The sequence below is a fragment of the Aplidium turbinatum genome, chromosome 4, assembly GCF_918807975.1.
Source record: "Aplidium turbinatum chromosome 4, kaAplTurb1.1, whole genome shotgun sequence".
Classification (NCBI taxonomy): domain Eukaryota; kingdom Metazoa; phylum Chordata; class Ascidiacea; order Aplousobranchia; family Polyclinidae; genus Aplidium; species Aplidium turbinatum.
Genome location: NC_137475.1, coordinates 20,744,825 through 20,772,822, shown reverse-complemented (window position 1 = coordinate 20,772,822; position 27,998 = coordinate 20,744,825). Strand labels below are relative to the sequence as shown.

The following is a 27,998-nucleotide window of genomic DNA, read 5'->3' as shown; positions in this document are numbered from 1 at the left end:
GCGGCTTGTGAGATCTATAGTAATGTCGGTATTTTTTAGAAAAATTTAACATTCAGTAACATTTGGAAATGATTCGCGACCTACCTGAAATAGCTTCGCGACCCACCGGTTGGGAAGCACTGGCCTAAGGCATCGCGTATGAGATGTGCAAACCACATGACTCCATAGGGCTACTATAATTTTTTCTAGGTAAAATATTGAACAACAATAGCAATTTTGTGTAGTCGAGTGATTTTTGTTGATTTTCATATTGAAAGAAGTTTTGTTTTTCATATTGAAACCGTTGCCTACGTTGTTAAATCTAAACGTTAAAAGGAATTCAATTTCACGCTGAGGAAAGTAGGCCAAATTCACTTTAAAACACATGATGCAACGCATGATACAAGTTTGTTGCTTGTATTTTTGTTGAAAAAAATGGGGCCCATTTTTCGTATTGTTTCCTCACCAGCCTGATTTCTCTCGAACGCCCTGATTGGAGGTTCCGTCAAAAACGCGAAACTAAATTAGAGGTCCCGCGATGACAAAAAGGTTGAAGAGCGCTGATCTACATGCATAAACAAGAATTAAATATTCATTTGAATGGACAAAATCAAATATACAAAATGTGTACGATTGGGCTCTAAGACCATCAAGCAATCTGCTCCACCAATCTAACGTTGTTGTGCAAGAGTAAAATATTTATAACTTTTAAACAATTCTACTACCTTTCATGTGTGACAGCTTGCTTGGTAGATTTTTTCAAAGTATTTTCCATGTCTTTGAGAATTGCTTCTCTTTCGTTTTGATGCTTCAGTCCAAGGTCCTTAAAGTGCTGGATGCTAGTTTGGACCTCGCAGATCTGCTCTTGAACCAACTCCAACTCGTTGTTCAGTTCGTTAACATAATTAAAGAGAGCAAAGTTTTTATCTTCAGTTTCAACAAACTTTTTCACTAAAAAATAAATATCTTCTTCCCCAGTTACTGCCTGGATGTCCTCAAAAGCAGCCTGGTACGTCTCCATGGTTTCTTCCGCAGTTCGCTCTGCTTTATCTTTTTCGCCTGCCCTCCTTTTAGCAGCTTCCTCTTCTTCCAGTTCGCTTCGTTCCTGGGACTTAATATTCATGAATGCTTTGAGTTTGGCATCATGAGCAATGATTCTCATTAACTCCTTGTATTCCATGTTGTATTGATTCAAATCCTTTTCATTTCTATCTTTCAATGACGCCATTTTCGCCTGGGCATCATCTCTTTGGTCATAAGCCTGAAAATAAAAGATGAGTTTGGACTGAAAACTTCACACTGTCATCAAAGCAAAGAAATAAGGCACAAGCCCAGTTGATAGAAACACATTTACCCTCTTGTGCCACGCATACTATGGCATCAAAACATCAATGTTCATCAATGTTAAAAAGAAAAATGGAAGAAAAACAACACAGTAATAGTTGTTTAAAAATACATTAGTAGAAAACCATCGTACCTCTGTTCAAATAATCACTATAAAAATTGACAAAAAAATTGTTTTTCTTGTTAGGATAGCAGTATACAAGCCCTACTGCTAAAGGTATTATTAAATGAACTTTTCCTCCTCCTGTAAGTAACATTAATGTAATTATTGATGTGATTACATAGTTTTTGTTAGAACTATTTTTAAAAAGTCACAAGCATGTGGCAAAAAGATTGCTTGATTTTTGTACCGTACTGCAACTTTTGTGGTTTACACCAATATGCAAGGTTTCAATTGATATTTGTTTAATGTTTGGTAAAAGTTATTTCTTTATGGCTGCAAACAGAAAACATTTGAGAAATTTGCAGCAAAACTATTTATTGTGCCTGGTATTTAATATGTTAAGAAGTTAGCTTGGTTCTTCAAGTGGTACCAGATTTTTCATATCTTAGAAGTCGACTTGAATGACGTGCTTGTGCGACTTTTGAAGCGGCCATCTATTTGTCTTACGAGCATGATTGACTGGAATTTGTGTTTAGTAGTTACGTCATCTGCTGCTTGATTAAGAAGTGCGATGCCTCTGGCACCGCAAGCAACCTTTCCTTTCAACTGCTTTGCCAGAGCGTCGCAGTCTTATGTTTGAAACTATATGTTACAGTAGAAGTTTGTGCTGTATGCCTACTACGTTACCTATTGCTATTAGTTTGTCTTCAGTTCTTAATGTTTTGTGTTTCTATATTTCAGTGAATAAAAGTCTTTTTATCTCAATTTTATTCACTTGATTTAATGGACAAGTTGTTGCGACCCAACAGACTGGAGATCCTTCCAGAGGAGCCCGAAGCAAAGAAAATATACGATCGCTGGAAAAAAACTTTTGAAACTTTTCTAACTGCGGTTGAAAGAAACGAAGGAAATCCAGAAAACATCGACAAGCTGGGATTACCAGCAAACTCACTCTCACACAGAACCTACGCCTTCATCGCAGATGCAGGAACCTACGCCGCAGCAAGGACAGCACTCGACAATGCTTATCATAAAAAGAAAAATGTTGTGTTTGCTAGACATTTGTTAATGACCAGAGTTCAAAATCCTGAAGAGACCATCGATGAATACATTCAGGCATTACGTCAACTAGCAAGAGAATGCGAATTCGAAAACGTAGACGCCGAGACCTACAAGGACGAAATTACAAGAGATGCTTTTATTAATGGCATCAACTCCAATACTATTCGACAGAGATTACTTGAAGAGCAAAAATTGGATTTACCAACTGCCATTAGAAAAGCTCAAATGCTGGACCAAGCCAAAAAACACTCAAATTCTTATTTAACTAATCCACCCCAGCATGCTTCATCCATTTCTAACCAATCCAGCAGCAATGTAAAAATGGCAACAATGAAATCTACAGTTTCTAACCGATGCACAAAGCGCAAGTGTTTTTTTTGTGGAGATAATCTCCATGCCGGTGGCAGATACTTCTGTCCAGCGAAAGACAAGCTTTGCAATGCTTGTGGTAAGATTGGTCATTTCCAACGTGTTTGCCAAAACAACCTTCGGAAAGCAGCTGCAATACCATTTGCAGGCCACAAGTCCCCACTTGATGATGACAACACAGCCCATGATGATGCTGAAAAATCTCACTTGTATTCTGTTCTTGGTACAGTCCCAGAATGCTTTAACAAAACCACACTACGTACACAAATAAAAGGGGTGGATTTCGATTGCTTGCTGGACACAGGTGCATCCGACAACTTCATGAGTGCCAAAGCTGCAAAATTTATTAAACTGCAACCTCAAGGCAAGCCATCAAAAGTTTCAATGGCTTCGGACCAACTGACTGCACAAGTGCTGGAGAAAGTGTGTACTGACGTCAAACTTCAAGAGAGAAAGTATGCCAACGTCGTCTTTGGAGTAGTACCAAAACTTTGTGCCGACATCATACTAGGCCAAGGTTTTCTGAACCAGCATGAAGAAGTTGTGTTCAAACTTGATGGATCACAAAGAAAGTTAGTGATTGGAGACTCTTACTGCGGGATATCTGCCTCAACCATGGAATCTCCTCGTTTATTCCAAAGTTTGGAACCTAACTCCAAGTCCATTGCTACTAAGTCTCGGAATTTCAATCAAGAAGATCGTAAATTCATCCGGGAGGAGGTGAGCAAACTTTTGTCCGAGAAAATTATCGAACCTTCTTATTCACCATGGCGAGCGCTAGTGCTGGTTGCAAAAGATGGACGACATAAACCAAGAATGGTTGTTGACTACTCACAAACTATAAATAGATTTACATTACTTGATGCTTATCCGCTTTCTAAAATAAGTGACCAAATTGCGAAAATCGCAGAAGGATCTGTGTTTAGCACTTTAGATTTAAAATCCGCCTATTATCAAATTTCTCTTTGTCCTGCTGACCGCCCATTTACGGCTTTTGAAGCCGAAGGAAAATTATTTCAATTCACGCGCTTACCATTTGGTGTTACTAACGGTGTGTCGTTTTTTCAACGAATTGTTGACAAACTGATCGAAAAGCATAATTTGACTGACACCTATGCCTATCTTGATAATATAACTGTGTGTGGCAATGATCGAGCAGATCATGACGCGAAATTAAACGCCTTGTTTGCTGCAGCTAAAGCCAAAGGCTTAACTTTTAATGAATCAAAATGTATTTTTGCTCGTAATGAGATTGACTTACTGGGCTATAGACTTTCACACCGTAAAATCAAACCTGACCCCGAACGCCTTCAACCCTTGCTCGAACTTACCTTTCCGAAATCTAAACCGGAATTACAACGGGTTTTGAGAATGTTTTCTTACTATGCCAAATGGGTACCTGATTTCTCTGAAAAGGTTAGACCTTTAGTACAATCCAATCTATCATCTTCTTTTCCTCTACCCTCTGGCGCTATTAAAAGCTTCGAAACTTTACGTGAGGGTCTTGCATCTGCTTGCCTCACCAGTGTCAAAGAAGGAATTTCGTTTGTAGTGGAGTGCGACGCTTCGGAGCATACCTTAGCTGCCACTTTAAATCAGGGAGGGCAACCTGTTGCCTTTCACTTCAAGTCTAGAACCTTTTCTTGTTGCGAAGCAAACTATTCAACTGTAGAAAAAGAACCTTCCGCTATCATGGATGCGATTAGAAAGTGGAGCCATTTATTACATGGCCGCAAGTTTACACTTCTGACAGATCAAAGGGCCGTTTTCTTCATGCTTGACCCAAAACGACTAGGTAAAATTAAAAACCACAAAATCCAGCTGTGGTGTGCCGAATTGGGAAATTTCGATTACGACATCTTGCATCGACTTGATAAGAGCAATCTAGTTCCAGATGCGTTATCCAGAGCGTGTACACTATCTTCTAACTCACCGGATCTTACCAAAATCCATGAAAAACTTGGGCACCCTGGCATTTACGTTCATCCCATTTCATTCGCACCAAAAATATGCCCTTTTCTATGGAAGATGTCAAAAATGTTTGTTTGCACTGCAAAGTCTGCGCTGAATTAAAACCTCGATTTTATCGTAAACCACCCGAATTGTTGATTAAATCGATGAGACCATGGGAAAGACTTAGCATTGATTTTAAAGGACCCCTCGATGGCAGGAATAAGTATATGTTGATTGTTGTTGAAGAATATAGTCACTATCCTTTCGCATTTGCATGTAAAGACATGACTTCGCCTACTGTTATTCGATGTCTTGGTCAACTCTTTTCTTTATTTGGTCATCCCTTGTATATCCACAGCGACCGAGGCTCTTCATTCATGTCTCAAGATCTCAAGCAATATCTTTTAAACAGAGGAATTGCGAGTAGCCGGAGTACACCATACCACCCTACCGGCAACTCTCAATGTGAAAGAATTAATCAAACTGTTTGGAGAACAGTCAAACTCTTGCTAAGAGCATATGAACAGCCCGAGAGCTGTTGGGAGGCAGTTCTTCCCGAAGCTCTGCACGCAGTACGATCTCTCTTATGCACTGCAACCAACACCACTCCCCACGAACCATTTCTGGGGTTTAGTCGTCGAAGTATGTTCGGTCAATCTCTTCCTAGCTGGCTTATCCAGCCAGGACCGGTCCTACTCCGACGTTTTGTCCGACATAAAAGCAACCCGCTTGTGGAAGAGGTCGAGCTGTTGGACGCAAACCGAAGTTTCGCCCATGTGAGATTTCCCAATGGTCGAGAATCTTCCGTATCAACCAACGATCTTGCCCAACACCTAGAAATGGATCAAACAATGATAACATGGTTTCTACTCCTTCTGAATCTCCTGTTCAAACTTCACTCACACAACAAAATCTTACATCAGAACCTCCATGTACACAATGAAACCCTTCACTAGAAACCGCAGGTACACAGCAAAATCTTACACCGGATATTGATGCAGATGCTCATACTTCTTCGGAAACTAATCATAAAATGATTGAATCTCCCTTAACCATTTCTACACACCCGAGACGTTCTTCTAGAGTAACTAGACCACCTGAAAGATATGGTCACAATATATACGACGTTTGAAGTGCCTGTAGGTATAATGCATTTATTTATCATGTATGAAATGTATTTGTTTAATATTGTATCGTTTTGTCAGTTTGTTATTGTTTTGTTCGAAGATGATGTTCCTAAGATGAAGGAGTGAAGAATGTGGTATTTACGTCTTGACAACGTCTGGAGTTTGTGTTTGGTAGTTACGTCATCTGCTGCTTGATTAAGAAGCGCGATGCCTCTGGCACCGCAAGCAACCTTTCCTTTCAACTGCTTTGCCAGAGCGTCGCAGTCTTATGTTTGAAACTATATGTTACAGTAGAAGTTTGTGTTGTATGCCTACTACGTTACCTATTGCTATTAGTTTGTCTTTAATTCTTATTGTTTTGTGTTTCTATATTTCAGTGAATAAAAGCCTCAATTGGTTATTAAATGTTTCATCACATTAGGAATTACAAATCTGCAACATAAATAAAATGCAAATTACTGTATGAAATAAATCTAACTATGCATTATAACTGTAACGACACTTCGAACTGAAAAGCACTAACTCAACAAGTGATTCAAGAAAGATTACGAGTAAATAACACGGCGGGAAACAGATCACATGAAGTGTAAAATGCAAGCATGTGACAACAATTGGAACACACACAAAAGGAAAGACGAGCCACAGAAAAATAATTGTTTGTTAAGGGACAGATTATTGCGTTTGATTCTTAGGGCTTCCATAATCTTGGTCAGGTATTCAGATCTGCCTCGATAGATGATTTTGAATTAATCGATCGAAGCATTGTCAGTGCACGTTACACAAGAGGCGATGTGCTCTTTAATTCCATTTTTAGTTGTTAAATTTGTATTTAGGCGCTCCCTGGTGACAATGCTTTGATCGACCAATTCAAAATCGTACATCCAAAATGTAAAGTGACATAGGCCATGGAAGAATTTCGTTCAAGTCTACTGAATATTACGTCATGGAAATTCCTAAAACATGAGCCAAAATTGCGCCATCGTTTGTAAGACCTGTGTCAAACCTGTTGAAACCTGTTTAAACATGAAATATTGCGTCACGAACTGCTGGCGTGCCTTTGAGTTATCACAAATTTTTCTGATTCATTCTCGAAGTTGTTTGTTGGAAGTCGGTCGCACATTTAACTGGTTTATTTGGTGCTTGCTAGCTGGACAAATTCTCTGTCTTTTATCCAAGTAATCTGTATCGTAGTGACAGTTTTAGAGGTGTACGGCATTGCATCTCAATTTCGATAGCCGCGGGCTAATTTTACAGGAATACACTTATTGAATAGACGTTTCAAGGAGTGTTTCTTTTTCGGTCACTATATGCAGACAAACGGATCCGGGAACTTTATGTTACAATTTTCCCACGAAGAGATTATGGTTTACCGCTGTGACCATAAAAAATAAAAGACGAGTTCTTGTCAGTTGGTAGGTCAAGAAGAAATTAAAGCATAAAAAATAAAAGACGATTTTTGTTAGCTGGTAGGCCAAGAAGCACTTGAAAGCATAAAAATAAACGACGTGTTTGTTGTCAGCTAGTGCAGAAGAACTACTTAGAAGTACAAGAAATAATAAAAGAAGATTTGTTGGTTGGTAGTCTACACTCTTACAGAAGCAAAGAAAAGTAAAGACATTTCTTCTCAGTTTGGTACTGAAGAAAAATAACTTTGACATTCATTGGCAAGAAAGAAGATTAAAAGACAATCCATCTGTGCTTGTAGATTCAAGTGGAAGAATCCAAGCAAGTTTTATGGACTTTAGGACTTCATACTCGTACAGCTACGGTATCGTGCATTTAAATTCTTTTTTGTATTTTTACGGTCTTTGCAGTTAAGTTTTTTATAACTACTGTAGCCTAATAATTTTGTGTGTTTGTGTAACTTAATTTTTTTAATTGTTAATTTAGCCCCAACATTTAATATGTCTACACTCGGTGGCGACAGGGACTCGACCGCCGTCGACTCGACTGAGTTTAAGCCTGATGATGTTCTTTGCGGTCGGGCAGGCCATTCTGGGGAGGGACCCATTAACGATGAGGCTAAGTCAGTTCGAGAGGCCCGGCATCTTAGACGGGATATTTTGACTCAAATTGGGAAATTTTCTGTGGCCCTAGGTTCTTTGAGTGATAAGCAGGAACTGTTAATTTTTAGATCTAAGTTATCTACTTTAGAAGAGGAATTACGGCATTTCCATGCTCTTTTGACTAAAATTTTTAACTCTGCAATCTTGGCAGAACTTCGTGATAGGGTAGATCCCGAATTTAACTCGTTAAAAAATAACTTTGAACAAAAAGAAAGTGAGTTTTCAGATATGTTGGATGCTGACATACATCCTGAGGATAGCGCCTCAAATGTAAGCACTAGGATGTCTAGGACTTCGACTCGGATAGTGGCACAAATTAACCTGCAGCTAAGACGAGAGGAGCTCCAGATACAAGCTGAGGCCGAAGCGAGAGCTGCTGAGGCTGCCGCGAGAGCTGAGGCCATTCGAGCTGAGGCTGCCGCGAGAGCTGAGGCCGAAGCGAGAGCTGCTGAGGCTGCCGCGAGAGCTGAGGCCAATCGAGCTGAGGCTGCCGCGAGAGCTGAGGCCGAAGCGAGAGCTGCTGAGGCCATACGAACGGAGGCTACCGCGAGAGCTGAGGCCATTCGAGCTGAGGCTGCCGCGAGAGCTGAGGCCGAAGCGAGAGCAGCTGAGGCAGCCGCGAGAGCTGCTGAGTTCGCACTCAAAGACGCTCAGTTGAGGGCTGAACAACGTAAAGAGGTAGTTTTAGCTGAATATCGATCAGAGGTGGGCTCTCGGCGTAGCTCTAAGAAGGGCTCTTCTAGGCATTCCAGAAATGAACATCAATCGCAGTTTAATTTACATAACCTTTTCCAAACGCCCGTTCAACCTGTGAGTGGACCAGGGCAATCCACACGTTTTCCAGCTGTTTCAGGAGGTCTCGGGGCCGCGGCTAAGGGTCTTCCGAATGCTGTAGAGCCAAGGTCTGCGAATTACAACCGAACTCCTCCCCCAGAGCGTACAGGTCACGGGGCCGCTATTAGTAGTAATGCTTTGCCCCCTTCACAGTTTTCTGCGCCGCTAGGTTTTGATCGCCCAGCTACACGTAATTTGGGTGGTTGTGAGAGGCGTATCGCGTCTCCTGATTTTAACGTGTGTGAGGATCGTGATCGAGCTGTGCATGTGACTGAGCCCACTCAGCCCCTTAAGGGATATAGCTTGTCTTCTCCCGCTAAATCGAGTTCTGTTCTCAACAACAGGATTGCTTTTTTGAATACCAAAATAGTAGGACGTTTTTCGATAAGGCGGCCTTGATTGGTTACGATGGTAATAATATGCCATTTATCTTCTTTAAAAATCGTGTTACGGCCTTAATGGCAGCTTCGCCCTTTAAGGGGACTCGTTTGACTTTGTTACAAGCAGCTTGTGTTAGAACAGCTGCGCAAACGATTGCTAATTTGGTTTCTGACACCCCTGGCTTGTCAGAGGAAGACAGGATAGAAATGTCGTTAGCTCGCTTGTCCCAGCGTTTTGGGGTTCGTGGAGGTCTTTTTGCAGAACCGGAAATTATAAAGTATCGCTATGGTAGCAAATTGACTTCGACCTCTTCCAGTGATCTGAAAGAGTTTAAAGATGAATTATCGCAGTGTTTGCTTTACGCGCAAGCTTATGGTCAGCGTGACAAATTGGAAGGACGTTTTGTTTTGGATTTGGCTAAGCGACTCCCGTTTGACGCTAAGCAGCGTTATCTTGACTTTTTAGGTGATCAGTATGGTGGCACTGATGAGCCTACTTTTCAGAGTTTGTTTGAATTTGTAGTACGGGAGGAAACGCGTAAGTCGACTGATTTTAGCATTATGCTAATGGGCGATTTTGGTGAGTCGCAGCAATTTAAAAAGTTTGGCAAAGGAAAATTGCCTTCATGTCCGGTTAGGCAGACGTCCGTAAAACCCCATGATGATGTGATGTCAGGGAGTTCGCAGTACTCGACTGTTGTTGGCGCACCGCGCGGTGGTGAAGCCAGACGTAAAAACCTACCGGCATGCATTTGTTGTTCGTCACGTGGTCAAGTTGAATATCATTTTTTGTCTAATTGTAAAGAATTTTTGCGCTTGACACCTAAAGATCGGAGAGATGTCATTGTGAAAGCTGGCAAATGCTTGAATTGTTTGCGCCAGCATATGGTTAGGGATTGCGTTCATGCAAATAACTGTCGTAAGTGTGGGCCTAACAACGATAGGAAACACTATTTTCTTCTGCATGATTTTTATGTGACGTCACATGATTCTCTGGATTCTGTTGGGAAAGATGATGCTCGTGCCAGAGTTCCTGTGCGTAATGTTAAGATTGGAAATGTTAAAGCAGCTTTTAACCGCGTTACTGCTGCTCGTGTTTTGAATCCAATAACTGGCAAATCGAAGTTGGTGTATTGTCAGCATGATCCTGGTTCGCAGTTGACGTTTGTTTCGAGTGATTTGGTGTGTGAACTTGATCTTAAACCGTACGATAAAGCGTCGTTTAAAATGGATACCCTGGCTGGTCAGAAAGCTACTTGTGCTGACCTTGTCAAACTCAACATCCAGTCGTTAGAGACAGATGAACTGTTTTGTGATATAACTTCGGTGGTTAACCCAGCTTGGGCTGACGATGTTAAAACTTTACCGCATAAACAAGATTTAAATGGTTTCCGTCATTTTCATGACGTGAATATGTTTCATTTGAATGATTGTAGTACTGTAGATGTACTGATTGGCAACGATAACGCTTATTTGATGTGTGCAAAAAAAGAGCGTGTTGGTGAAAATCGTAGTGAACCACATGCTTTGCTCACTCCTCTCGGTTGGTTGGCTTGTGGTGGTAAGTCACCCTTAGATGAAAGCGTTGCTAAAGTGTGCAGAGTGCAGACGTCTTCAGAGTCGGATGTCATCTCTGGCTTTCAGCGTAAAATTGAGTCTCGCGATATGGAAATAGCAGACCTGAATAAAGTCATTCAGGATTTGACGTTGCAAAATGAAACCTGTGAATTGTCTCGCAATGATAAGTTGGCTAGAGAACTTGTTGAACCGAATATTGAGTTGAAAGATGGTCGATTTGAGATACCTGTTCCGTTGAAGGAAGATATTGATCTACCTAACAATTTTGTGTTGGCGTCAGATAGAGTTGCTGCTTTAAGGAAGAAGGCTTTAAAACAACCTGAACTTCGTGATTTCCTTACTGACACCATGAAAGATCTTAAATCAAATGGCTATATTGAGCGTACTGGTGAAGCAGGAAATGTCAAGGGATTTGAATGGTATTTACCATACTTTGTTACGCCACAATTAAAAAAGCGCATTGTTTACGATGGCAAGTCTGAATTTCGAGGAACTTGTGTTAATGATGTAATGTTTTCGGGTCCTGACTTGTTAAACCCTCTGGTAGATGTCTTGGCTAGATTTCGGCTTGGTAGATTTGGTCTCATGGCTGATGTGACTAAATGCTTCTTTCAAATAAAGTTACCTGAGTCGCAAAGGGATTTGTTTCGTATATTGTGGTTTGAAGATGATGACCTTGAAAATGGTAGGATGGTACCATTTCGGTTTTGTGTACACCTTTGGGGAATAAAGAGTAGCCCGTATATCGCTTGCTTGGCTATAAAGATAATGATCGAGCAGAATCCCAGCAGTGCTGGTGAATTGACTCTCTGCAATATTGCAAATAATATGTACATGGATGATTTTATATTTTCGGCTGATAGCTTAGAGGAAGCTCAGCAAATCACTCATGAATCAATTGCTTTGTTTGATAGCCGTGGGTTTAAACTTGGTAAGTGGAGTGCTAACAAGGAGGCTATGATTGTCTTGTCAAATTTGGATAATGAGATGCTTTCACCTTTGATTCGTAACATTGACTTTCAGACTGAAAATATGACTTTGCCATCAGCGAAGACATTGGGTTGTGTGTGGCAAACCGAGTCTGACGAGATGCGTATCGCATGTTCCTTAAAGCCCTAAGCTAAACACACGCGCCGAAGTATGCTCAGTCAGCTTGGACAAAATTTTGATCCGCTAGGCTTTGGAGCGCCATTTTTTCTAAAAGCACGCCTTATACTTCAGCAATTGGCGATAGACAAGTTTGATTGGGACACCGAGGTCCCTGATAGCTTTGTTAAAGAGTGGGAGTCGTGGCTTCGCTCTTTGGACCTGCTTAAGGATTTTTCGTTACCGAGATGGTATTTTGCAAACTCTGGTGTGTGCAGTCCGGATGATATTGTTTAATATCAATTACATGGGTTTAGTGATGCTTCGAATCAAGCTTTCTCTTCTGTTGTTTACTTACGTAGACTGGTTAACGGAGTTCCGAGTGTGTCTTTCGTTCTGGGTAAATCTACCATTGTTGTAAAAAATCAGTTTTCTTGGCCGATAGCTAGGAAAGAGCTTGTTGCCGCTTTGAATACAGCAAGACTCGTGAAGCAGGCCTACGAGGCATTGAAGATGCCCGACTGCCTTAAGTATTTTTGGTGTGATTCTCGTACTGTGTTGCAGTGGGTTAAAAACCCTGATTTACGTTTGAATAAGTTTATTACGCGTCGAGTTGAGCATATTTTATTGTTGTCTGGAGCCCAGGATTGGCGTTTTTGCCCTACCGATATGAACCCAGCTGATGTTGGCACAAGGCCAAATCTTATTACAAAGAAAGAATTTCGAGAGTTGTGGTTAAATGGTTCTAGTCTTCTCTACCAGTGTGAGGAAATTCCATCTGTAGAAAATGCCACTCCAGTACCTGTCCATAGCCTATATCTTCGTGACGAAGAGGAGTCGCTTGACGTTGGACAGGGTGGTCTTCACAGATTGATCGAGGCCGCACCTTCTTTGTATGTTATGAAAAAGAGAATCGCTTATTTGGTTGCTTTTGTTGAATTTTTGTGCTGTAAAACGAGAAAGCGTAGCTTTGTGAAGCCAAAACTGGATGCATCTTATCTTAACAGTGCTTCAGAGTTGGCTGTGAAGTTTGTTCAGAAGAGCGTGTATGGCGATGTGGTACATTTAATGACCAAACGATCGCCGGATGCCCTTGAGGAAGTGATAAAGCGAGGTAGTGTTGGCGCTTCGCAACGTGAGAAGGAACGCTTGAAAGAATTACGTTCACTTAAAAAGTACAGACCTTGTGTAGATGACGCTGGTGTAATCCGCATTGAAGGGCGCTTAAGTAATTCTCCCGAGATCTCTCTTGAAGCAAAGCATCCGATTGTTTTGCCTTCGAAGCACCCCTTCACTAGGCTTGTTGTACTGTCGCATCATAATGGAAATGCGCACTGTGGAGTACAGCACACTTTGTTGTCTACGCGACAGAAGTTTTGGATCGCTAATGGTAATGCCTCCGTGAAGAGGTATCTTAATGATTGTGGTGTATGTGCGATTGAGAAAGCACGACCTATAAGGCAGCTCATGTCTGATTTACCTTTGTCTCGCACAACTGCGCATAGGAAACCCTTTTTGATTGCGGCTTAAACTATCTTGGACCTTTAACCTTTGTTGAAGGTAGAAGTCACAAAAAAGCTTGGGGACTCTTGTTCACATGTATGGCATCTCGCGCTATTCATGTTGAGCTGGTTACGTCATTGTCGCTGAGTGATTTTTTACTTGCCTTTACAAGGTTTACAGATTTACGTGGGCAGGTTAATGCTATCTATTCCGACAATGGAAGTACCTTTCAGGCAGCATCTAAGAAGTTACCCGAGTTGATAGAATCAGCTGAATTTCACAACGCCCTGAGACAGAGAGAGATAAACTGGAAATTTATACCTCCGTATGCTCCGGCGCAAGGTGGCGCCTGGGAGGCAATGGTTAAACAATTTAAAATTGCATTTTTTCACATTTTGGACTCTTCAAGTCGTAAGCCCAATTTTATTGAACTGCTTACGTACACAGGCAGTGCCGTTCGGATCGTGAACGAACGCCCTTTGGTACCTTTGAGTGACGACCCTAGAGATTTTACTGTCATCACCCCTGCCTCACTTTTGACCCCATACTTAGACCCATACTGTGCTGTTGGGCAACCACATGATCGTGACCAATTAAGAAGGGATTATCGGTTCAATTTGTCACTTTCTCAGCAGTTTTGGAGTAAATGGATCGATTTTTACTTGCCAGGTCTTCAGGGCCGGAAAAAATGGCTAAAAATGGCCGAGAATTTGGAGCCTGGTCAACTTGTAGTGGTAGGTTCTCTCCAGGACATTGGTAAACGTGGGAAGTATCAACTTGGGAGGGTGCATGAGGTAGTTCCACAAATTAGGAAAGGGAAGCCTGTGGTTCGTAGAGCTAAAGTTGCCGTCTGCAACTATGATGAGAGTACGGGGAAAGTGAAAGTAGACTATGTGTTGAGGGATATTTCGTGCCTCGCCCCCGTAAAGAACACCTAAGTGTTAGGGTTTGAGCCTGGTTTTTGTCTGCGGTGGCCGACCCTTGTCTGAGCCCGGAACAGTCGGTTATTATCGCAACCATTGTATATAGCATCATTTTTTGCGTGTACCTACTACCTATGGTACCAATTTCATGTATCGTCGTGTTTATTCTTATTGCTGTTCATTCTTTGCATGCCCTTTGTATTTGCGTATTAACTTAAACGTGAGTGACTCTAACAATTTGTGTATCATGTGTTTTTATTCATTGGCTCACAATTGTCGTCAATTCTTTTTTAGTTATGCCATGTCAGACTGTCATAACTAGGGGCCGCTATGTTCCAGACGGTTGTTTGCCTGGTCAAACGTCATATAAAAACCGTTCAAGTCTACTGAATATTACGTCATGGAAATTCCTAAAACATGAGCCAAAATTGCGCCATCGTTCGTAAGACCTGTGTCAAACCTGTTGAAACCTGTTTAAACATGAAATATTGCGTCACGAACTGCTGGCGTGCCTTTGAGTTATCACAAATTTTTCTGATTCATTCTCGAAGTTGTTTGTTGGAAGTCGGTCGCACATTTAACTGGTTTATTTGGTGCTTGCTAGCTGGACAAATTCTCCGTCTTTTATCCAAGTAATCTGTATCGTAGTGACAGTTTTAGAGGTGTACGGCATTGCATCTCAATTTCGATAGCCGCGGGCTAATTTTACAGGAATACACTTATTGAATAGACGTTTCAAGAAGTGTTTCTTTTTCGGTCACTATATGCAGACAAACGGATCCGGGAACTTTATGTTACAATTTTCCCACGAAGAGATTATGGTTTACCGCTGTGACCACTCACAAGAACACGTCCTTTATTTTTTATGGTCACAGCGGAAAACCATAATAGCCTATCTCCGTGGGAAAGTTGTAAGATAAAGTTCCCGAATCCTTCGTCTGTATGCGATGACACCGAGCGAAACACACTTTTGAACTCTCTTCACGAATTGTATTTCAAGAAAGGACAGCAAGACAGGCTGTTAAAAAGGAGGTGCAACACATACGCACTAAAAAACTTGACATAGCAGGACAGATTTCTGGTTAAAGAACGGAAATTTTGTCCAGTTGGTACTCACAAAGCAGAGCAGTTCGACCAACTTTCTCAAGCGACAATCAAAAAATAACGGAACTAATGGAATATTTCAACACGCAAGTAACTGGCATTTATGACGTAACAGTCAACATATTGTCGTATACACGCGGTAAAAAAAGAAATGATGCAACATTTCCAGCAGACCAGCAATGTTCTATGACGTAAGACGCCAAGTTGAATACACTTTAACGGTTGAACGGTTTTACCTGACGATTGACGAACAGGTCTATGTTGGTTTTGTAGGTCTATTGGTTTAAGCAGAAAAAATAATTAGTTGGCTAAATAGAAAACGTTTTGATGCTACATTTAATCGTATGGTCATACGCTAACTAAATTAAATAACAGAAGAGGAATTAAAGTTGGATAAACAACTGGAGTTCAAACTTAAGCAAGATGAAAAGATCAAATTCTCTAAGTTTGTAGTATTACAGCTCTAAGTCTTTTTATTGTGCAATGAATTTAAGTTAAGTTAAGCGCATGTAGGCCGTCTACAGTACAGCAGTCGATTTGCCAAAAGACAGAGAACTAACTCATCATCTCATGAGCTACGCACAAGTTTGACTGAAAATGATCCTGTAAACTAAAACAGACCTTTAACATACAGCCTTCACAGATATGTACGTATACGCCGCATCCTTGCGGCGTAGACTTTTTGTTTACACTAACGCTTGCGGCCACACTTTTTTTGGATAGTTTGTGCTGAGGCTACGCTGTAAAGTTTTCGCGGTTTTTTAGCGTATAGCGTCAACGCATACTTTTTAATGTCTTTTTTTGGCTACAACACGCCAATACCTTCCAGCGCTGCAGTTGAAAGAATGTTTTCAATGGGCAAAGACAGATTGGAACCAAAACACAGAAAAAGGTCAGATGAACACTTTCAGATGCTTGTGTATCTTCGTGGAAATTCATAATAAAACTTGTTTGTTTCGAGAGGTTTATACCGTGTGAATGTTTGGCACCTAGCAAACAAAAATTAGTTTACGCTAGTGTATGCGCTGAAGCTGACGCCGCCAACTTTTTTTACAAGTTGCGTTGACGCATACGGTGTATGGTTTTTCGAACGTTTGCATTTACGCTGACGGCGTCAATATTTTTTGTATGCGAGTACATCACTGAGCCTTCATAAGTTTCATTCTCATGAGATAGTTTCATTTAGGGTATAATAATTATTATAATCACCTGTGTTGATTGTTCTATGATTTCTGCCATTGCATTCTTCTGCTCGTTGAACTCTTTCGTTAGCTTTTTGTGCAAACCATTGAAGACAGCGCGCTGAGATCGCAAGTGGTCGATTTCTTCGCGAAGTTTTGCATTTGATGTCAACATCTTATTGAAGTCAATTGTGGCCTTGTCAAGTCGGTTCTCAAGGACACGGATTTGCTTTTGCGTTCCTATGTGCTTCTGATGACCCGAGTAAACGCCTCCTATAGTTCGATGCTGACTTCCAATCTTCTGCTCCATTTCCTTTATTTCCTCATCCAGTTTTTGGATTGCATCCGTTTCTTCATTGATAATATGCTCATAAAGATCTTGTTCAGCCAAGAGGGTTGTGAGTTCCATGACATTGTTCGCATCTTTCTTGGCATTTTGAGCTGACTGCGTCAGGAGAAGATTTGTTTTTATCTCATCCCGCTCCTCCTGAATAAACAACATCCTTTGAGGCATGATCATTTTTTTAATTAATGAGATGTTTACGACAACGGTTCTCAAACGACGCACTCCGACGCACTAAAAATAATTTTGTGAACCTGCGATGCACTAATAGCGAGTTTAAGAAAGCGCATGTCACAAACTTGTTTTTCTCCATTAATACAGGCTACAACAAAAGTGTGGCTAGAAGGCTATAAAAATTTCTAATTTTTTGTCTGGTTTAAGTTATGTTTTTGTTGTTTAGACCGGTCAATTTTTCACTGTTGGCTAATCTAATTTTTAGTAGGCTACAATTTAAGTATATGTTGAGACTATTTTTCTTTTTTATGTTAAGACTACTCGCTTTAGTATAGCAGCCTTGACACGCCAACTTTGCTTTTCAATAAGATCTGATTTTTGTGAGTTGATTACTGGTTTTGTGTTGAAAAGTTTTTACACAAACTTTCGTACACAAAATTGGACGAAAAATTCTATTTTCATCTTTCATTTCTAAATCGTAGCAATTTGGTTTCGTTAACTGTTTGAAGGTTGGGGGGGGGGGCTGTCAATTCAACTTTTTTGCATCAACAGTTGTATCTCTAAAACCACTGAGGCTGCGACTAAGAGATTTCTTGACTTTTCCTAACTTTCATTCACCTCTATTGAGCTAAAATTTTGAGCGAATAAAGGTTATAAATTGAGAGATATAAGGCATTTCTCAGCACATCCTCTGAAATATTTCATATTCTATTGTTCAAAATTTTCCCACCAGCTGGATGAAAGTAATTAATTTGGCCCATGTCTCGTTAATCCTAACTGCTTCACAGCGTGAAGGAAATTGGCAGAATGCGTGGACCTTTTGTTCTCACCAAGGCTTATAAGCGACTTCGATACAAGAAAAGCTTCAACTTTGATACGATGAGTTACCGTCGCTTGCGGTTGAAATTGCGTAAAATTAAACATAAGACTTGATGCCAATGCATCTAGAGCGAGAATTGTTTTTCGCAGACAATTATGTCCTTTCAATCAAACAAAGCATAGGCTACAACGTTATTGCAATGACTCAGCGTCATTTGGAGTAGATTTGATGTAAAATGTGAGATAAGTATTGAAAGTGATCGACTTGTTTTGTTTCACTCTCATTTCTCGTGACATATTCAACGTTGTGGACTGTTTTTTGAATTGTTCTGTTTGGGCCACAACGCTTTTTTGAATAATTAGAAATTTACCTACGGTACTGTAGAAGCTGCGCTGTAACATATTATGATTTTGGTTTCAAATCTTTCCTTTTATCCGACACACTATCAAAAGCAGAAAAGGCGTCGATGTTCCCAAAGCTTCTCACATATACTTGTAAACATTTATTTCCAAGTCGACATGTAAAGATTTGAAATGCAATACGCTTCTCATTTGTGTAGGATAAACCAGAACATCACGCTTTTGTGAAAAGGACGATCGTTCCACCACGTTTATACGTCATGCGGCTTAGTTGAATCAATATATTCGAGGCTTCTTATACCAGGTTCACTGTCACTGATAAACTAAACCGCAATGCAGTACCTCGCAAAGCAATTGTAGCGTAACATTTCCATGTGCTATAACTCGTCATAAACTGTGAAAACTTGTGTATTTACTTGTCAAGTTATCTCATGTGAAATATAAGTTTGCATGGCAATGTCACAATGAAATCTTATCTCCGTTTACCAAACTAAAGATATGAACTTATGCGACGTCTTGCAACGTTGAATCGACGGAAAGGCGGGTAACTGCCAAACTGAACTGAGAATGCATGAAAGATATCGTTTATTGTCGAATGGACGTGACGTCAGAAAACGATGAATCGACATAGGCTAGCGGCGAGAGATATTTTAGTTAGATAATGACACGCGGCAGCGCGTTTACATTGAATAAAAATACCTTTATTTTATCCATTTCTATTTCCATTCTTCCTAGTTTCGTCTCACAATAACAAACAGATGAAGTTACGCATATTTACTAAATTATTCAATAAACAATAATGCATCATCCAGCATTATGTCAGCGCTGATTGACTAGACATATTCACGAGTTGTGTGAGAACTGTATTCGATTAATCGCATTATTTATTGTAGGTAACACCTGCAAAAATTCAAGTAATTGCAGACTCTGCCTTCATAAGTGTAGTTTAGAAGTAGCCATCTCATATTGAGCCAATCCAATCAATGTAAAATAGAACGCTTTTACTTGATAGCGCGTGTGATATATAGGTTTTATCTAACAACTACTTTCAGTTACATTGAAAGTGAATGAGTAAGCATTATGCAGTCTGTGACATAGACTGGAAATGTATAATCAGAAAATATAATATCATAAAGTATATTGCGTTATGTACATCTAGTAATTTTTATGAACATGGTATCATTTTGCAGGCAGGCGTTTTTATAGGGAAACAAACTTATTCCATAGTTTGATTTATGGCACTTATCCAACTGTTTCATAATGCGAATAGCTGTTTTAGTTGAATTTAGAAAAAAATATAACTTATAACCGCAGACAGATGCAACTTTTTTCATGCTTTAGGCAATCGGCAGTACGGTGAACTATAGTGGTACATAACATAACCCACATGCGGAGTAATCGCAAGGGTCAACCCAAGTAATGGAAAGGTTATTTTTGAATTATGGTGATGGAATTCTTGTAATGCTATTGAACTTCATCTTGTGAAAAACTTATATTGTTTGCATTTGCAAGAAATATCAAACTTTTCGATTTTTTTTATCACTGAACTGTCCGTTAGTAGAATGTTTCTTTATTACCTTAGTTAGGCCTATTGGTAAGTCAGGAAAGTATTTGTTGATGTGACATATGAGGATATTCTAAGAGACCGAGTTATTTTGTAAATAGTATTTGATTTTTAGACATCATCAAAATTTTCACACAATACACAAATGCGCATCGAGATATAGTGCTCATAATTGGGAAAAGTTAGATTGTGATAATTACAACTTGCCTGAGTAGGCCTACAGCAAGGGACAATCAAAATAGATGAAACCGCATTCATGGTAATATAGACGTTTTGCAAACTGCTCTTTTCGTTTTCAATATAATAACAAGAATGACAGCTTATTTTCACTAAACATATAAACAAATATCAAAAATTATGGATGAACAGCGCATCTATATTTTTCGGTTTAGGTACAACAATGCATTCTAGCCGTCAAAATGATGGAATATTTGGTAATTTTGTTGAGACATACCATTGCCCAATCGTTGAATTTACATCAGAGATAATTTTATTAGATAGATTATCAGTTTCATGCACATGGTTTCATTCAGCGTTATAATGTTGTTTTTCAAGCCACGTGGCGTTCATGGTCATAACGCAACATTGCAGAAACAGCCAATATTGATACCAGGTAGGCCTACTAATTATTACGCCGCTTTCGTCGAATCTACGTCGCTAAACGACGAAATTGTGCAAACGCCTGTTGGATTTCCCTTCTACGTGTAGTTTATCATAAACGTGAAGCATTGCTCAAGAAGCTAATCTGAATCACCATAGATAACCATAGCATTCATATAGTTTCATCATCAGTAAATATGTAAAGTGCACTTCACAATTTTTGACAACGGTCTGACAATTTATTATATTGCAAAGTTTTGGTTTATTCTTGATTTTTATAATTCTGTGTAACAGTTTTTTTCTAACTAGTTTCTATGGGACTAACAATTTGTTTCATTATACATTTTCTTTAGTATTTCAATGCCATTATTAAAAACATTACGTCCTTTTCACTTTTAAATAAAACATGGCAAGGCAAGGATTCAGTGGTGAAGAAATATTGCAACATGTTTTACTGGATTCTGACGACGAAAGCCAGGCGGATGATTTGGAGGATTTATGGCACGCCGATTCAGATGAAGAAGCGGATTCTTCTCCGTCAACTTCCGCAACAGCGATTCCGATCGAGATTGACGACCAGTTACCTTCCATGGGCGATGTTCAACCGGAGTTTGCGCCATCACGACGGATTATAACATCGAAAAGACTGGTGAACAGCATAGATTCCTCTCTCGACATGAACAACTACGATGCTGTTGAGTTTCCCGACACACTGAAGTCTTATACAACTTTTGTAGAAAAGCCAAAGAACAAACAAGGGGGCGGCGTCAGCATTACTTGGTCTAATGCGAGACCGGTGCACAATGGGAGAAGGGGCCGGGCTAACATTATATCTGGCCGATTGGTGTTAGAGGAGAAGCCAAAGAAGCCAAGACTCCTCGGCAAGCATGGGAACTATTTTTTTCTTTAAACATTTTGAACATTATTGTTCAAGAAACAAATAGAAAAATTGCCACACTCATTTCTCAATTGCCAGAGAGAATTTTAGATGACAGCAGGTACTGCTATTTTGGCCCAACTAACAACGAGGAGATGCTGGCATTTGTTGGATTGGGGTATTTTCGGGGGCTTTTAGGACAGGCTGGTCATTCCACGGATGTATTGTTCAATCAACTGCAAGGGCATCCCGTGTTTAGTGCAACAATGAGCAAGAACCGCTTTAAATTTTTATTTTCGAACAATTCGTTCGATGACCAAAATACTAGGCCGCAACGTTGGAAGAATGACCGGTTTGCCGCATTTCGAGTCGTTTTTGAAATGTTTAACGAAAACTGCGGCAAACATGTCATTCCAGATGACTACTTGTCGTTGGACGAAACGCTATACCCCATGAGGACACAAATTGCCTTCAAGCAATATAATCCAAACAAGCCTGCGAAATATGGCCTTCTGTTCAAGTCTGTAAACGCCAGCAGATTCCCATACACATTTGCGGCATCGGTCTATTCAGGTAAACCGAAGGAAGAGCCATTTAGTTTTTACGTTCGTGGAACAGAAGAACTGGTAAAAGGAATGGTGATGAGCCTGGAACAACACGGTGACCTTCAAGGTCGGAATATTTTGTATGACCGCTTGTACACCTCCATACCACTCGCGCAGTGGTTGCTTGACAGGGGTATAACGTCAGCTGGAACCCTCAACGCTATACGTAGAGGAATACCCCTGGAAGTGAAGCAAGTGAGTGGTAGGGAGAAATTTTCGTACGAAATTTATTGGCAGACGAGTGAGGCTGATCTCAGCCTACATTCTTATGTAGTAAAAACGAAGAATTCTGGCATGCGGAATGTGTTGATGTTGACGATCATGCAACCTCTATTGGGGATTACCAAGGATGACGGCAAAAAGAAGCCAGGCTTGTATAAGCTTTACGACTTCACAAAGGGTGGCACCGATATCATCGACCAAAGGATGGGTTCATTGACGTGCAAAGCGAAGTCCCCACGGTGGACAACTACTGCGTTTGCTTATTGAGAAGGTGCCAAAGCCAGAAAAAATAAACTACCAAAAAACCGTGGCCAATGTCAGTGCTGTGAAAAGCCTTTATGCCCTGCACATTCCATACGAGTATGTCAAGCTTGCTTTTGCGCAGAATAAACTATTTGAATGATTGCGGTTTTATAAACTTTGGCTTCAACTACAGCCTAAATAAAACGCGGAGCTCAATGAAAGATTTTCCTTTTTTCCTTTCATTAGACAGATAGCTATTTTTACGTTGATTCAACATATCAAGACGTTGAATACTTGTAAACATGTGCGGTTTTGCAATTAGATTGCTTATCAAAATCATCTATCCTTTTTTGTATAAAAAGTGGATCATAAAACTAATCGTAATACTCGATGTAAAATTCAGCATTTTTATATGCTGAAACAGTATTGTATTCATATTTTATAAATCCATTTTCTATTTAGAAAATATCAACATAATGCGGTTTGAGCATAGCTGAATTTTAGCACGGATACAACGACTGATTTTATGACTTTTATACAAACAAGGACAGAAGAGAAGTAATCTAATTGCAAACCCGCGCATGTTTACATAATGATTTGATGCATAATAAATACTACTTTGAATAAATTTAAATATTGTTTGGATTTTAGTGTGTGGCATATGAATCTTAGAGAGCTTATTGAATCCACAAGAAAATGACCCGAGGCATTACAAATTTTCCTTTTGATGAAAAGCGTTGTGACGTTCTGTTAATTAATGAACCGTAACTGTTTTATTTTGAATTTCTTTCTGACTTCTGTTTACGTGAAGCATCATCGACTTTATCGGGTACTCTTATTCCTAGTACTAGCCTTGTATGTAGCCGAGTTCACATTGAACTTACATTGAGAGACGCTGTTGCAACTACAATACATTGCATTTAAACCGCGTTTTTTGTTACATGATCTTCCATTCGTTTCGTGGATTACATAATAGTATTTGATAAACGCCACCCTGCTTCTTCAGCTGGTCTACATTTGTTAATAAAGCGTAGGAGTTGCTGTTCTTGGAACCGAGGTCACAAGATCATAATCCAAATTGGTGTGACACGCGTTCATAAATCTCATTACTGCATGTAATTGATGAAGCATTGTTCTTTTAGTCAAGGAGCGAGCTTTATTTTGAGCGTGGGAAAAGTTATTATTTTGCATGAAAAATATAGATTCAAATTGAGATTATGTAAAAAAAATTATATCACAACATTGCAATGCATGTTCTTCATTACTCTACCAAAAAATAATGTGTAAACTCACGCTACAATTGCTTTAATCGCAAAATAATCCAAAAGTCATAAGTCACCTCAACATTTCAACGTCTATGAGCAGTTCTAAAATTCACATAGGTTTAATTTTCGGATATGCTCAGCGTGAATAATTTTACAAAGTGAATCCCAAAGTTTGAAACCGTACCTTAAAAAATAACAGAGATATCACTCCTAAAGCATAAGAAGAATCGACAGCCCCCCCCCAAACTGAGCAAGACTCCAGAGAGCCCAACCTCGTAAGGGTTAAGCGCTAAAAAGTATGAAGTGCAGGAGAATGTTCCATGAGTCATGCTACGCCACTGCGGGGTAGGTAAGATGTTACCAACATATATGTTCACGACTTGTAGCTTACAATACAGTACATATTGCTTTCTTTGAAGAAAGCTTACCCCGCCCAAGGGAGGGAGGGGGTGTCCCAGGTTTAAGAACTATTGCAATGCGAAAAAAAGTAGATTGTCATCCACAGAATCTTTTGATTTGTAAATAATAGAAAATATAGGCTACTTTAACCCATATCCTTCTGAATCTGAGATTTTTGTTCATTTCTTCAAGGTAGCTTTAGATAAGTGTAACTCGAAAGGAATGAATGTTTTTTTGTGAAAATTGGTGATTCCAGTTCTGTTTACTGACACTAGGAGCAAGAGGTACAGGTGAAACAATTCAAGATTGCGTCATTTTTATTACTATATTCAAAAACAAACTATTTTTGAAACAAATAAGCAAAAGAAACAAAAACATCAATGGTTTAGTTCGGCCCATTACAATATCTAAAATTGTTCGATGTATCCAGCCCGCGACTGCATTAAAATTTGTATTTTTACTGCTCGGCAGAATGCAATTTATGCATTAGGGGAGAGTGGGGCACAGTTGGACAAAAAATAGTAAAATAGAAATCCCGTTTTTATTAAAAGTCTAACAAAATCCAACTTTTGCACAATAACAAAGTATCACACTGTTAACAAAATGAGACAGTGAAACCACACTTAGGCAATGCATATGAAATACTATATTCAATTGAAAAATATATTGTTTGTGTCCAATTGTACCCCGGTAATGGGGCACAATTGGACATTTGCAAATTTTATCAATGGTTTAGAAACAACAGTTTAAACCAACACAAAAGTAATAAAGAAAATTACAAGGACTCTAATAAATAGATTTCACTTGTTTATTGCGGTAAAATCAGGGACGTTACCACGGGGGAGGGAGGTCTTGGAAAAGCAATTTTACCCCCCCCCCCCCCCTTAAACTTTTATCTTGTCTCTGAAAACATGCATTTTTAATGTTATTACAACGTTTAAATGACATGTATTACATGAGACCAAACACTACTAAAAGAAATATTCTTACAGTTTGATATACAATGTGTGTTGCTGTCCAATTGTACCCCAAAATTTGTGTCCAATTGTGCCCCACGCACCAACATCGATTTAAAGTTGGGCAGGGACAACTTGTTCTAAAAGCCAGGTCAAAGTAACGGTAATGAAAAGATGCGTTAATGTAGGCTATATGGCTTAAATAGAAAAAGAAACTAAAAATTTTTAGTTTACATAAAAAAATTACGATTAAAACAAAATCCACAAAAAGAAACTATACAGTTGCTAAAAGACTTCCCACCGCCAAACTCAATACACGACCAACACAAACTCTTAGAATTTTCATAGTACAATGATTGATGTGAAACTAATTTTTGTCGAGGCATGGAGTTCCAGAGTTTCCATTTTTTTTTCTATAAAATACGATGTCCCATTGTGCCCCACTCTCCCCCTACATCCCTATTATGTACCAAGGTGTTTTTTTTTTCAGACTACATACGAAAAGTTTTTAAATTAACTACAGATACAGACACAGTAGGCTACCGGTAGTTAGTTAGTGGTATGAATAAGCATTGTTACAAACAAAGAAAAAGTTAATGTGCGTGTGCATGCATTGGAACTGTGTCATAGAGCTGTGTTGAAGTTTACAGTGCGGTTGGGCCTTACTGTTAATAGCCCAACTAACTAAACTTGTCCAAGATTAAAGTTCGAACAAGCAAGTAGACTACTGTATTTTATTTTATAATTTTACATATGGCTAAACTTTACTAGCCATCAAAGAATTTGTTTTGTTGTGGTTATGTTGTCCTGCCATCCTTAGTGTTAGTTTATGTTTTGACAGTGTCGCTATATTGCTTAGGTCTAGCAGTTCGTTAAGCAAATTCAAATTTAACTTCTTCTCAGCTAAAAGACTATACAGAAACGCACTTGCGGCATTCTTAGATAATGAATGTTACCGAAGATAGAGGTAAATTAACAATCTCTATTTTCGGTAAGATCCCAAATTTAAGTTACGACGCGGTTACCAATTCACGGACATCAAATTTGTCCGATAGGTAGCCGCCTAGTAACAAAGGAAGTAAATTCTAGGGGTAGATGGTTGGAAAAAGGAAAGAAAAAGATAGGTATTATATTGAACATGAGAATGTCCATCAACGTTGCATCTTCCACAACACAACACCGCCTAACGAACCTTCTTATCCTGGCGGTGGAATCGACATCTCAAAGGGAGGTTGGTCCACCCCTGGTTTAGATTCAAATAAGCAAACAAAACCCATATAAGAAGTAACGTTGGTTTAACATTTTTACCAAAAGCTAGTTTAAATAGCAATTGGTCAACAATTTAAAGCCAACTTTCTGTTGCATAAACAAAATGATTGTTTTTAAGATAAATTTGGGTCGCTTAGTTCGAAAATGAAGTCCATTTTCACGTATCAAATCTGTTTTGTTTTTTTCACTGCAGCCATCACACTTTAAACTTTAAAGTGTGATGGCGAAAATGGACTTCATTTTCGGATTCCCCACCCTCGAAAACCCCCAAAGCCCTTCTTATCTTTGTTGCACAAAAAAGTATGTTGACCAGTGATAATAGCCTAAGTTTAGCCTGTAGCCAAAAAATCTTCATATCAAAAGTAACTTTTCAGATGTTACTTGAAAGAAAAGGAGGGTCGACTGCAAAAGTAAATGTTGTCTTAACCCTTACAAGGTTGGGCTCCCTGGAGTCTTGCTCAGTTTGGGGGGGGGGGCTGTCGATTCTTCTTGTGCTTTAGGAGTGATATCTCTGTTATTTTTTAAGGTACGGTTTCAAACTTTGGGATTCACTTTGTAAAATTATTCACGCTGAGCATATCCGAAAATTAAAACTATGTGAATTTTAGAACTGCTCATAGACGTTGAAATGTTGAGGTGACTTATGACTTTTGGATTATTTTGCGATTAAAGCAATTGTAGCGTGAGTTTACCCATTATTTTTTGGTAGAGTAATGAAGAACATGCATTGCAATGTTGTGATTAAAAGTTTTTTACATAATCTCAATTTGAATCCATATTTTTCATGCAAAATAATAACTTTTCCCACGCTCAAAAATAAGCTCGCTCCTTGACTAAAAGAACAATGCTTCATCAATTACATGCAGTAATGAGATTTCTGAACGCGTGTCACACCAATTTAGATTATGATCTTGTGACCTCGGTTCCAAGAACAGCAACTTCTACATTTTATTAACAAATGTAGACCAGCTGAAGAAGCAGGGTGGCGTTTATCAAATACTATTATGTAATCCACGAAACGAATGGAAGATCATGCGACAAAACACGCGGTATAAATGCAATGTATTGTAGTTGCAACAGCGTCTCTCAATGTAAGTTCAATGTGAACTCGGCTACATACAAGGCTAGAACTAGGAGTAAGATTACCCGATAAAGTCGATGATGCTCTACGACGTAGAGTCTACCTAAACAGAAGTCATAAACAGACATAACTCAGCAACAACACTACATTTAACATTATAAAAACAAAAAAAAAAAGCGAACGTTTTCGGCTAGTATTTTTCGGCTAGAATTTAGCTAATTTTAATAAAAACAGTGCAATTAAAGACCATATTAGAAACTGCCAATCGTGCTCTAACAATAAACCGTCTTTGCAGTCTTTCAAAATTGTTCGTAAGTGTTTGTCCGAATTCGACACCAAGATTCACGAGGCATTGATCATCAAATCTTTAAACCCAGGGCTCAACAGGCAATTATTTGCTTGCGGAGCTTCTTACCTTTTAGCAGTTTTTTGATTGAATTATCACGTCTTGTGTTTCTCGCATTCACTTTGTTTTGTGCCACTATCTCTTGTGCTTCTGTCTTTCTTGCGTAATCTGCCTGAGTCCTTGTCTGAACAATCAATTAATTTTACCTCTGAAATACTTGACCCGTTGTGCTGTGTAATTTTCAGTTATCATTTTGTGTGAGCGAGGCAGTTTCTCAAATGTT

General features: G+C 39.4%; 1 protein-coding gene across 1 annotated transcript in view; it reads right to left on the bottom strand.

Moving 5' to 3' along the window:
* LOC145769674 (coiled-coil domain-containing protein 63-like) overlaps positions 1-27,998 on the bottom strand; it is a 171,967-nt gene that overhangs the window by 4,801 nt on the left and 139,168 nt on the right. Inside the window, exons 3-4 of the mRNA XM_082581349.1 lie at positions 16,621-17,079; positions 705-1,240 (exon numbers count right to left, since the gene is read on the bottom strand). Of these exons, the coding sequence (XP_082437475.1) occupies positions 705-1,240; positions 16,621-17,079 (995 nt within the window). The remainder of the gene's footprint in view (positions 1-704; positions 1,241-16,620; positions 17,080-27,998) is intronic.